The 13,469-nt window shown below is 33.9% G+C and overlaps 1 protein-coding gene across 1 annotated transcript; it reads left to right on the top strand.

The window, feature by feature from the left end:
• Positions 1–6,818: 6,818 nt before the first annotated feature.
• LOC125654900 (uncharacterized) lies at positions 6,819–9,804 on the top strand. Its single transcript, XM_048885001.2, has 5 exons — positions 6,819–6,948; positions 7,648–8,334; positions 8,426–8,545; positions 8,708–9,385; positions 9,725–9,804. Exons 1-5 carry the CDS (start codon positions 6,858–6,860, stop codon positions 9,730–9,732), a joined length of 1,584 nt encoding a protein of 527 aa, XP_048740958.2. The 5' UTR covers positions 6,819–6,857; the 3' UTR covers positions 9,733–9,804.
• The last annotated feature ends 3,665 nt before the right edge of the window (positions 9,805–13,469 follow it).

A 13,469-nucleotide genomic window follows, 5' to 3' on the forward strand; every position in this document is an offset into this window, starting at 1 on the left:
TTTTCATAGGTACTAACTCGTTATAACGATATAATTATCTCGTTATAACGAGATGATTAACTCGTTATAACGAGTTAAAATATTTTTTTTTACTCTTTCAAAATGAGCCTAACCGGCTTTCGTAGTTTCCTGTGCCACAACACTAATAATATAGAGTGCATACATTCAGCAATTAGCGCATTCCATATAATTCGAAACTTTTCAAACAAAAAGCATTGTGAGCATCAAATACCACTGTATCAAAAAATAAGAGAATTACAATTAAACACGTACATGTACGGTGAAAAAAATGCACTAACCAGTAAGTCTACATTTTAATAAGGACTATCTAGCATGTATACATGTACACATATATAAGATAATACTTAATCACAGTTATTCTCCACATCATGCCTCAACCTGTCTTCAGTAAAGAATGGAGGTCTGGGTAGTTAAACCTTGAACTGTCCTCGTTTCAAAGGACAGCCGACACGTTTTAAAAAGACACTGCCGACAAGGGATACTTATCTTTTCTGTCATCATAAAATTTCGCCATCAGACAAAGCTGATATTAATCTAGTCATACAACTAATATTGAAGGTTTACCATCTATATCTGAGATGTTTTAAAAGAATTGTTTTTCAAACTATTCGCTATTTTAACATTGGCTTTTTTAAATTCAAACTCAGTCAACACAATTCTTTCCTTGAAAAATCTGTAATTTAGCGTTGCATACTCAACTTCATCTCCAAGGTTTTGCATAATTTTTAATTTCCTGTTTCTTGTAAATAATATATATAAATGCTTGACCTCTGGTCACTGATTTCTTATACCCGGTCTTAAATTTCTGGGGGAAAACATAAATTATAAAATCAATATTACGGAGTTACAAATATATAAAATTTCAATTGATATATCTTCGTGCACGAGGTGGGTCTTAAATTTCTGGGGGGAAATATAAATTATAAAATCAATATTACGGAGTTACAAATATATAAAATTCCAATTGATATATCTTCGTGCACAACATGTTGCAACATAATTATGGTGTCTCCTAATTTTATTTTTTTTTTTGGAAAACATGCATTACAAAATCAATATCACAGAGTCACGAGGTGGCAAACTCATCCTCATGCCGCAGCAAGATGGATAAAGGTCCATTAAAAAAATCACATCATGCAAAGCAAACAATTTCAACATATTTCTTGAAATTTATATTCACGATATTTTTACAATAGTTTTCGGTTACTTTTCAAATGAAAACATGGAAATCCAGATGAATTTTAAAAAGACCAGGACGTATGCTTCTTATTTAATGATAAGCTTTTCAAATGCAACTACATGTACTTATATGAACACTTTGGTTCGTAACTGAGAAACATGTCGACGTGGTGAATCTACAAGTGTTTAGTTGAAAGATTCCTAGGTTTTAACATGTTTAAGAGCAATTCTCTGTAAAAACCAAAATACTGCAGGTTTCTTTTTATAGCAATGGGATCCTTGTAAGGTCTGGTGGAAAAACAAGATTCTTGAGAACTTATCTAATATTCAAGTAACAACAGTGATAAGGCAGTGTATTGTTTGAAATAGTTGGTGCACATGTGTATGATATGTGTACAGTTGTTCATAGACAATGCATATCTATATCAACAACAGACCATCCTTTCCCGTAAATATCTATTATGAATTTCAAAATACATGTAATATGATCAAGGTCACTGCAAAAACTATCATAGTTACTGAATCACTTTCTAAATTGATCAATGCCAAGATTTGAAAATTGATAGATATGTAGTTTTGTATCAGAGACACATAAATATATATCAATAAACTTGCACAAAGATTACTTACAGGCAGACCAGATCTTACAAGTGTGCTTGAATCATAAATCGATGTCACTTGCAGAGATCAGTAAAAGACAGCAAAAGTTGTCAGAATTGATTTTCCCCCTCATGCATGATACCAAAAACGTCACACATACTGCAGGGTGATGGGTGTTTTAACTTGTTATCCAAGACCCTCAAATGCTGAAGGTTAATTGGAGGAAATTCTGCAATTAGACATTTAGACATTTTCCCAGTAATCTTGGAAGTATATAACTTTCTTTTATATGGTTTATAACAATTTGCACATGCCATGGACTACCCCTCCCCCCCCCCCCCCCCCTCCCCGAACTACACCATATACATCTTAGTCTAAGATTGCACAAAACATCATTGAAGACATGAAAGGAATACCACAAATAGTACATTCCCATGGGATTGGGTGTTTTTTGGGGGGTGGATGGGTGTAATTTTTTATTAAATGTTATGTAGTAGCTTTATCACAAAATGTACAAATAAATTCCAGTTTGTTTAAATCATGGGTTTAGAGGCAAAGGTAGGACCACGATCTGTATTAAACATAGAAATACTGGAACAATTGCACTTATGTTGGAATATGAATTATCATACATATTTTTAACACACATCAGGTGCAAAGTTTATCAATAAGTTTCAGATTTATTTATTTACAAAGCATTGCAATATTTTGTATGCGTATATGTTTATTTACATGTATCTGATATTATGTGTTTGGGTAAGGGAATTGTAAGACCGAATTCAGTTTTAATTAATATTCTACATGCAGTTTCTGAGTAATTTAGCTTACATCAGTTAACATCGACTGGGTAGACAGATTTGTCAAGTCAGTGTGAATTAACCCCAGCTATGATTTTATCAAGACTTAAAAGTCTTTCAAATTTTGTCAGTGCACAGCAATGCTTCACAGTAGTATTAGGAAACATTACAATGTGCACTTTCATCATCTGATTATTGAGCAGAAGACACAAATTTAAAGCTTATAAGCATGTATTTGATAAAAGTATTGTGTTGCAGTACATGCATGTAAGGTTGATCTATCATACTTGATTTAATATGATTCAATTTCAAGGAAATTTTAGTGTCATTTTTTATGAGCAATACTATGAATTATTGACGATTTTGGATACAAATTAATTTTGACTGATCTTTTTAAAATAAGCTTTGCCCGTAATATTAATCAAGAGAAACATTTATGTAATGAACACATTTCCTTTTTAGCTCACCTGAGTTAAAATCTCAAAATCACCCGTTTTCCGTCTGTTTGTAAACTTTTCACAAGGCCTCCAGGCTTAAGGTAGCTCATTACAATATATTTTTATTCAATGGCTCGTTAAAACACCTCTTATAAAGTATAATTTCACCATCGAAAAAGTGATACAAGCCCTCTAGTATTTTCTATGAATTTTTTTGTGATTTATCCCGCAATGATAAAAAGGTGTTTTCTAGAGTCCAAATTTCTCTGTGATTTGATGCATAATATGAATACCAAAAAAAACATGCCTAAACGACTCAGATAGATATTCTAATTTTTTTAATAAAAAAATATTTATGAAAATTGAAAACGTAATTTGCTAATATTTTTTAAATCTATGGATAAAATCTCCAAAAAGCATGTCAGTTAGAAAAAAATATATATCAGAGAAATATATTTCAAACAGAAATTGAAATGAATTGGTCAAAATTAAGAAATATTACGAATTTTCTAATTTGAACCAAGCCCGATCGGAATTATAAAAAAGTAGTCATAGAGAACATTGTAACAAGAAAACTACATTCCCTTGATGTAAAAAGGTTTACAAATTAAACGACTTTATAAAGGAAACTAATATCTTGATGAGCAGTGCATACAATTAGCAACAATATGATTATTTTAGTCATTTCTATCAAGTTTGATCGAGATCAGTACTTGTTTCTCCAGTTTGAATATAGTGATTACTTCTAGAATTTGGTCATTTCGTTTCAAATTCTTTTTATAATATATTTCTTCGATATATCTAACTGACATGGTTTTTAAAAAAAGATTTTATCTGTAGATTTAAAAAATAATAGCAAATAACGTTTTTAATTTTCATAAATATTTTTTTCTAAAAAAAATCGAGCGCTTATATCTGAATCTTTAAGGCATGTTTTATTAGATATTCATATCATGCACCAAATCACAGCGAAGTTTGGACTCAAGAATCTCTTATTTGCAAACAAAACACATTTTTTATCATTCCGGTAAAAATCACAAGAAATTCATATAAAATAATTGAGAGCTTGTATCACTTTTTCAATGGTGAAATCATACTTCATAAGAGGTGTTTTTACGAGCCATTAAATAAAAAATTAGAGTAATCAGCTACAATATGGGATCAGAGTTTTATATGGGAATATAATGAAAATTTGACCTATTCAATATATCCTGAACTATTTAAGATATAACTTTCATATTTTGCGTACATGTAACATATATAGTCTAGTGCATGTAGGTTTAACTTAAAAGATTGGGGGGGGGGGGGGGGGAGTTAGGGGGGTTAACTCAAATTCAAGATTTTATGCTTTTTAGAATCATGCACTTAATGCTCTTTGCTAAAAATTGTTAATTTTGAAAATATTGAGCGGTGGGGTAAAAAGAGATTAGGCCACTGTCTAAGAAAAGTGTTGGGGAAAGCTGATTTTTAGAATACCATGCTTATTTTGATTCTTAATATTAAAATAGATTATAGATTTTGTTTTTTATCAGTGAAAATATACCTTCTAATATGTTTTGGAATTGCACAGGTAATTAAATTGATTTTTAAGGTTTTAAAACAACTCCTGTCAAAGTTATAACTTTTTTCAGTGCATTATACGACAATTATCTCCTTTTGAAATTTTTTTTATTGTGATACTTTTAACAATTTTCACTAATATTACATAAAGTATTAATGTTTGGTTATAGGACTGACATTCCTCATGATGTTCAACGGTTAGAATATTTGTTTCAGATTTAGCATTATTTCATTGATGGAATATAGTTGTATTGTATTTTGGGTTAATTTTAAAAATAGCCTGAATATGAGAAATCGTTACTTTGTATCAAAGAAACTACCCGCTTTGAACTTTTTGTGTATTATGCTATAAAAGCTATTCAAACTTTTGCTCGTAGTATTTCAAAATTCATATGCTACAATTATTCAGGAAGTAAGACATGAAAAATCAAGAAAACAACAAAACCAAAACAAAAAAAACCAACAAAAAAAAAACCAAAAAAAAAAAAACAACAAACAAACTCAAATTAGAAAATTGAAGAAACCACCTATATTAGACTGCTAGACAAAATGCTTTCTGTACTGACTATCAATCTGGGGGGGGGGGGGGGGGGGGTGTTTAGAATGCAGAAACAAATATGATTCAATTAAACAAGTTACTTTAAATATTTCATATGTTAAATGCAATAAAATGTTGAAATTTCACAAAAAATGAGTTTTTCAATGTTATCCAATGGACAAATATGGTGAGAAATGACCGGAGTTTACACATCGATATATTCTTTAAAAAGAATGTGTGACTCTTATAATTCCAATTCATTCACTAAATTAACAATTTCAAAACTTAATAGTTTCCCCGCACTACGTTATTAGTTTTCAGGCGTGTATGAATGCATCACGTTTTCGGATTATTTGATGTGTAAACTCTCTTTCGTTTAGCTTTATTTTTGTCCATTAGGGGACTTGTAAATTTTCTATGAAGGTTAAAACTTTAAATACATATCACCCCTTCCTATTTTAAATCATGCAATTTTTTTTTTGCAATGTTCATGAAACCAAAGAAAGGCATTTCATTATTTATATATTGCCGTATTTTTGAAAATATAGATATTTTAAAACACGTAAAGTATAACGTATATTATTGACCAGTGAGTTATTTAAACGTAACAGCTGAAAGTTATCTGACCTCATTTCGTCTCCAAATACTATATGTGCCTGGCGTGCTATGCTTGTTCTTATAAATCCTTTATCATTTTGTAAAGCGAACATATTTGTTTATATAGCGCTCATAATTTGAAATGAGCTCTTTTCTTGTAATTTTTAGTTTTTGAATAGATGATTATATGGTCTGGAGAACGTTTTCTGCGAGATACGTTATTCTAAACAAGACGCATCTTCGCAAGTCAAGTGTCCGATTCGCTTACTCTCATCTCCCCCTTGGCGGATTTAGTTGCGACTGAATTGCCATCTAACGGATCGAGCGAGTTATCGTTCTTGACGAAAACAAAATCTAACCAATCAGATAACGCATTTTAATTTCTGTTACATGTGTACGTTTACAAAATGGAGTTGACAGATTAAAACAATAAAATAGTTTTTTATTTATGTGTGCATACTTGCTGGACGCCTATGCCACCTTTGTGTTTATGGTGTAAATCACGTATCAAAACAATTTATTCAGATTTCAGCGTTTCTACTTTCGTTTTGGTATTGTACTCAATTTTGCTGAGTTTATTTAGTTTATTCCAGCACATACCGTCCTTTGTCGTCATTTGAGTGAGATACATGATCGATTATCTCTAGAAGTTGATCGTAAACCCCAAAACGTTCTCCGAAAATTCCCCGTCTTTGTTTTTTGAACAAAATGTCAAGGCAAAGGCGACAAAACGGGATAGACATGGGGGCCGCCGTTACTCAAACTAAACTGTATGTATGGCGCTATTTGATTGAATGCCTTGGAAAGCCAAAGCGCGATATTTTGAAGTCTTAGAAATGCGACTAAATCCGCCAAGGGGGAGGTGAGAATAAGCGAATCGGACACTTGGCTTGCGAATATTTTGAGAACTCTTTTATTTGACCGCTAGAAAATTTGAGACAGTGGTTGTCCTTCTGGGTATATAACCCGTATTGATTTCAGGTCAAGTTGAAATATAATCTTGTACTAATCAACATTCTTCCACCGATCAGTACTCTCAGTACTTTGATTGAAAAACAAATTGTGTTGTTTTCCCATGTTCGGGATAGTATATATACACACCTGTGTTAAATTGCACACTTCTACAGAATGGGTAGAAATAGAATCCTGGTAATTGTTTTGATATGGGTTTATTCGTCAATGATTATCTCTGGTGGCGATGCATGCACACCCAAGCCTCGTAAGTAAACAGGTTTTCTTTTTTTATTCTGTTAATACTCATTTTTCAAGTCCATGACTTTGTTTCAGAAAAGTCCATTTATATAGGAGGATAAAATGTTTTGTATTTAACCATAACCCTGTTCATAATACAAAATTGTGGCTCGACAGGTGAAAGTAAATTTAATACTATTGCAGGTATCACTTCACATGAGGTACAAGTACGCTATGTCTCTCTGTACTAAATCAAAATACTAGTATTTGTCAAATTATTCAATTTTCAAAATCAAGTTACAATGTACAATAAAAATGTATGTAGTCCTTTTTGATACATTTTCTATATTAAGAATTATGTAATATCAGATGCATGAGAAAGTGACATATTTCAGAGAAATTGCACATAAATTGGATGATTTGTTAAGAAATCTGCTTTTTCATAGGCAAATTAACAGGCGTAGTTACGACTGTTTTACCAGGAGAATTTTTGTTCTGTTGGATACAAAAAACATTGTGATAAGATCTTTGAGAAATACTATGGAATCCCAGATACAAAAGACATGAAAAAATAATTATTTTTATAATTTAGCAGCATTTACTTAAGTCTCAATTTCATACAAACGAGAAATGAAATAAGCAATCTTGCTGTCAAAGTTGAATATTGTTAGTCGGCTTGTCTAGCAGAATATATATACGGTGATTAATCCCTCAATTTATAATGTAGGATCATGCAAGGATATTCTCCTTAGGAACACCGGAAGCAGAAGTGGGCAATATAAAATCCACACCGATGACGGAAAAACTGTTGACGTCTTCTGCGAGTTCACTTCAGTATCTCATGGCTACACATACCTTAAGGACTTCCCGGGAAATTCTTTTGTCCTGAGCAAGATCCTTTCAACCACCAATCATATTAAAGTTATCCATCTACGGACGTCCGGGAAAAGATATAGCACAAGAATGGAAGAGCTCGACCGTTATAAGAAAAAGTATTCGCTGAGTCTTCAATTAAGTAAAAACGAAGGTTTCAACTCGCCTTTAAACGCCCCTTTTCTGGGAAAATATATTTACGTGGGGTTCCTTCCCAGATCAATTGCTGCCAATCGTAATACACAAGGGTACAGAGCCGGGTGTAGGAATTGGGAATTCAAAAACTGTGATGCAAATCCCAACTCGTACATTGCCTTTTTCTACAACAATTCTCCATTGCAAACCCACAGCTACCACAAACGATGTTGTTATAACGCTTTCATGAGAAAATGGATAGATGTGTCTACGGAATACACCTTTCCGATTCCTTCTGAGTATTTCAGGTTCTTTGAGATGCACATGGGGGGATGTGGAGGGTATGTCGTCCCTAGATCCAATACATTTTCGGACATTGTGGGAGCCGTGCCTGGATTTCGATTTGGTAAGTTACACAGATGATAATTGAAGGTAGACAAATAATGAAATGAAATATGTTTTTGGATCGTTAGTAGTTTTTTTAAATCTTTTTTAAGATTTGACGTGTAACGACTTGGCATGTCATAATGGCGGATCGTGTTCCATGGCGAATGGAAGACCTGTGTGTGCATGTACATCAGGATATACTGGATTTCTATGCAAAGACAAAGTTCCTCGTAAGGTTTCTAGTTTTTAATTTGTGTAATAACACTATATTGCGAACTGTAATTAGATTCACGCTACGTTTGAAGAACATGGAATTATACGTTTACGCTGCATTCGAAGAACACATAATGGAATTATAAGTTTACGTTATCAATGTCCAGCTTGAATTTCAGATTCCTGTAAAGACATTGCTTACTCGAGAGGTCACGTCACTGGAGAGTACACCATTTTTAATAGAAAGAACAGCCCATACAAGGTTTTCTGTGAATTTCATCAGACGTATGGCTACACGTTCGTATCAAACACGCACGTATCCCTCAACGTTGATGATTTGTTTGAAATCAAATCTCACGTGTTGGTGCGACATGTACGATCGGGTAAGCAATATGACTCGAAACTGGGCCAGATATCTTTACACGCCGACAGACCTTTAACTATCCAGTATAACGCAAATATTGGATTCAAAAGTCCGCTCAACGCAGCCCGGATGAAACCGTACCTCTATCTAGGTTTTCTTGATGTTGTCACCGCTAGGGCCAGGTCTACTCAAGGATATAGCGTCAACGCTGCGGACCAAAAGTTCAGGAACTGCGATGCCAACCCAAACAGCTACCTAGCATTCTACTTCAACAAGCAGAACAGAGCCCCTGTTGGCTACTACAGGAGATGTTGTTATAGATCATTAATGAAGAAATGGATTGACGTAGGTATACCTGTGAATCGTGCAAATCACTTGCCAAAGACCTACTTCCTTCCGTTCGAGATGCACATGGGCGGATGTGGAGGTTATGTGGTTAGTGGCTACAATTCCTTGGCGAATGTTGGCGGTGCATCTCTGGGAATGCGTTTTGGTGAGCGAAAGTATTAAATAAAAAATCATCGGGAATCTCAATTCTATTCATTGATATCAATTCTATTCATTGATATTTGTTAGACGGTTATGAATATACTTATTTTGACTATTACGAGAGAGAGAGAGAGAGAGAGAGAGAGAGAGAGAGAGAGAGAATACAACGGATGTGACTGTTTGACAGGCAGTATATACTCATTTTTAGCTCCTGATCTCATCTCTGGTATTTTCAGGGGTCCATGTTTGCCTTGTTCTCAAATTCATAAGCTTTGTAGGATTTGTTAGGTCGGTCATTGTTCGCTATTTTCATCTTTTTCATTTTTACCTTTTTCCTTTTCAGAATTATAAAAGAAAAGACACAACATGAAAGTGTAATTCCAGAGTGATGAAATGAATTTAAAATTCGTGAAAGTAGAAAAATATTGTTGTTAATTTTCGGAGAATGGAAGATTTGGGACAAACCATACAATCGGAGATGGCATATTAGTGTGCGGAGATATGCTGCACCGACTTAGACATGTTAAAATTAATTATAAAACAACGTGTACAGGTGGCTGGAGACGCTGTTTTGGTTCTAAAAAGTGTGGATAGGGGTATATATCTACATCAAAATGAGGTTATGACAGGCTAATGAAAAGTCATATTTCTCTTTTATGTCAATACCTGTATTTTATACTTTTTTCAGCAACTGACCATGTGACCTAGTTTCGTATTTGCACCCATCTATATGGCCAGCATCACGGTGACGTCTGCATGTTGCGTCACTTGACATTTATCCTAGAATCATTCTACATTTTTCCAATTGTGGTATCACTTCAAATATGGGATATTTCCATTTTTGAAGAAATCTGACCGGTTAAAGTTTGAAACTATCCCCTGTTACCACAGTATCATGTCAAACATGAGCAATTTGTTCGGCTATTGAAGATATTGCTGTCACTTTACTAGAAGGCATTTAAATACAAAGTGATTACAATGTCTAATATTCTAGTATTATTTTTTTCACAAACAGTAGTTACATGTACCATACCTGTACAAGTGAAAACAAGCCAATGAATTTAGAGTTAGATGTGCAGCCACGATGGAAATATAGATAGAATAATTTTCATCGTTGTCCCACTTAAATAAATTGTCGGACTCCTTGATAGCATGATAGGACCTACAGCTGTACTTCTCCAGTGGTTACAGCGTTCGTTACCAGGAGGCAGTGTTGAAGACTCGCTCATGTCTTGGACGCGTCAAATCTAAGACATACCTGTTGATGCAAAATTCAATAAAGAGGTCCAACTTTTGTTAATTTAATTTACTCTTAGAATATTTTGCATTGATTTCGACTTTGTAAGTTATGGTGCTGGAGTGCGACATAATTACAGACTAGGAAATACAGCATTTGGAGTGATAGGGTTTCCACTAGCGATAATCTTATTTGATTCGGCTCGGCTGAATATTTGGACTGACACCTTAACCGAAGCTAGGAGCAATCCTTCATAATTCATGTTTGCTTTACTTTCAGCTTCTGTCGGTTCTAGCAACTAATGTGAACTTAAGTGACACTGCTGCTCGCTTCAGATAAGTTAGTTGACTATGAAACCAACTCTTTATTACTATTAATCTGCATTACTTACCGTCTAAGCATGTAAATTCCATAAAATAAAATATCACTAAATTTTCGGTTGAAATGATGACTTTTATGGCGCAATATTCTATATCGGTGACTGTTTTCACTTTAGGATTTTCATTCATAGACGATACGCAATGCATAATTGATATTGATAGAGAATTAGTTTAACAGTCAAATCAATTATTTGAAGCAAACAGCAGTGTAAACTAACTGCATATTAATTGCTAGAACCGGTCGACAAGATGCTTTGGTCTATATGGACAGGGTGATTATCATAACTTGGAAATCTTGCAGTTTGTTTATTGATATTGCCTCTTCCATACACAGACCACTTACGAAGTTATTTAAGATGTCACTATCTTTTGGCAAACTTCCAATCATATGAAAATCAGCTAATAGCTCACCAATTTATAAAAACAAAGGTAGACTGCACAAGAAGTAAACAACTACAGACCGATTTCAGTTACATCAACCCTGTGCAAAATATTTGACAGAATCATAGTTAAGCATCTCTACAATTATGTTTTGTATCCTAATATAATCTACAAATATCAATCTGGGTTCCAACCCAATGATTCAACAACTAATCAACTTATTGAAATTTATAACACAATTATTTCAAATATGCACAAAGGTAAAGAGATAAGGTTTATGTTTTGCGACATTTCAAAAGCCTGTGACAGAGTATGACACGATGGTATTCTTCATAAATTACAAAACTATGGTATGTCCAGACAAATTATAAATTGGGTTGAAAACTATTTAACAAACATGTCAACAAGTAGTCCTGGATGGTTTTATATCTATTTTAAGATCTGCAAAATGCAGGCGTTCTTCAGGGATCTGTTCTTGGGCCATTTTTGTTCCTATTATATATTAATGACATCTCCAAAAATTTGTAAAATCCTGTTAGACTATTTGCAGACGACACTTCGCTTTTTGTTATTGTTGATAATGATATGATTAGTTCGGCAAATTCACTGACTAATGACCTAGAGATTATACATTAATGGTCAAAACAATGGGCAATGGATTTCAACCCAGAAAAAACAATCAATTTAGACTTTACACGAAAGCATGTTACTCATCCAAGAATTCGATTCGGCACTAGTGGTTCGATAATTAATAATGTCAACAATCATACTCATTTAGGAATATGTCTTCAGTCAGATAGTGGTTGGAAAACTCACATATTAAATATTCATGAAAAAACATCTAGCCGATTAAACATATTGCGCATGCTGAAATATTCAGTTAATCGTATAAACCCTTAATTAAAATATGCTTCTCTTTTATTCGTCCTGCACTAGAATATGCTAATGTAGTATGGGACAACTGTTAATGCAATATGCTGACAGCGCTACCGTTTGGGCGAGCGCAGCTACATGTACACTAATCTCGGCTGAGATTCGGCTTGGCTAAATATTTGGACTCACGCCTTCACCGAATCTCTCAGCAGTCCTTCGTAATTCATGTCTGGAAATTTACCTTCAGCTTTAACCGGTTCTAGCAATTAATGTGCACTTAGGTGACACTGCTGTTGCTCGAATTCCACCGATTTAGCTCGGGTTATTTTCTGTGATCTAGTCATTAGAGCTTGCAGTACGAGCCAGCACTCACTATTATGCACCATACTGCTCGGATAGATCTTGTGATTATACTATGTAGTTCTGTTAGGATGATGATCTGAATCAGTGTTTTTCTCTCGTTTCATATTTACAATCTGGTCGTGATTATTTCATCTTCTACGTCTATTGTAGAAAGAGGATTTTTTATGTCCAACATTTTGACAAATTCCTAACACATCCACCATTTGTCACCTAAATACAGGCCTATTCAAAAAATATATGTGTGTTTACGGTCACCCGACCAACACTATATTATCGCCCTGACCTTAAATTTTTTTTATCAGAAAATATACAATTTGATAATGAAATTCCTTCCAGAATTGAGCCTGCAATTACTCTATTTCTAAAAAAAAAAAAAATGAAAAAAATGGCGACATCTGCCATTTGGGGTTCAGTGAAAATGGCGAGTGTTTATCTCTGACCTTCAAAGGATGTGCTCACTTGAAAGAATTGATGTTTGTTATTGCACCATTCCAAAATTCCATGGCATTTCTAGATATTTTCATTCCATGACTTCAAAATATAGAACCTGTGAGGATCCGGGCTAGAATAAGTCCTCAGTACCCCTTGTTTGCCAATATTCACCAATGTAAGTTCAATAACATTGACATTTAATACCAGTGATTCATTTTGGTGTGTGGCCTTCGTAAATTACACATTAAATTTGCTAAGGACACATTATTTCAGTAAATGTGCATTCCAACGTACGCATTTAACCCCAGTAAACCCCTCTCCACTGTCAAAATGCAGCCAAGTTACATTTTGCAGTTTTCTTCTTCTTCAACAGTTTTCTTATCATCACAAAGTGTCTTGGACCAACGGGATGGTGCTTTAAG

This window comes from Ostrea edulis, chromosome 7, assembly GCF_947568905.1.
Source record: "Ostrea edulis chromosome 7, xbOstEdul1.1, whole genome shotgun sequence".
NCBI lineage: Eukaryota > Metazoa > Mollusca > Bivalvia > Ostreida > Ostreidae > Ostrea > Ostrea edulis.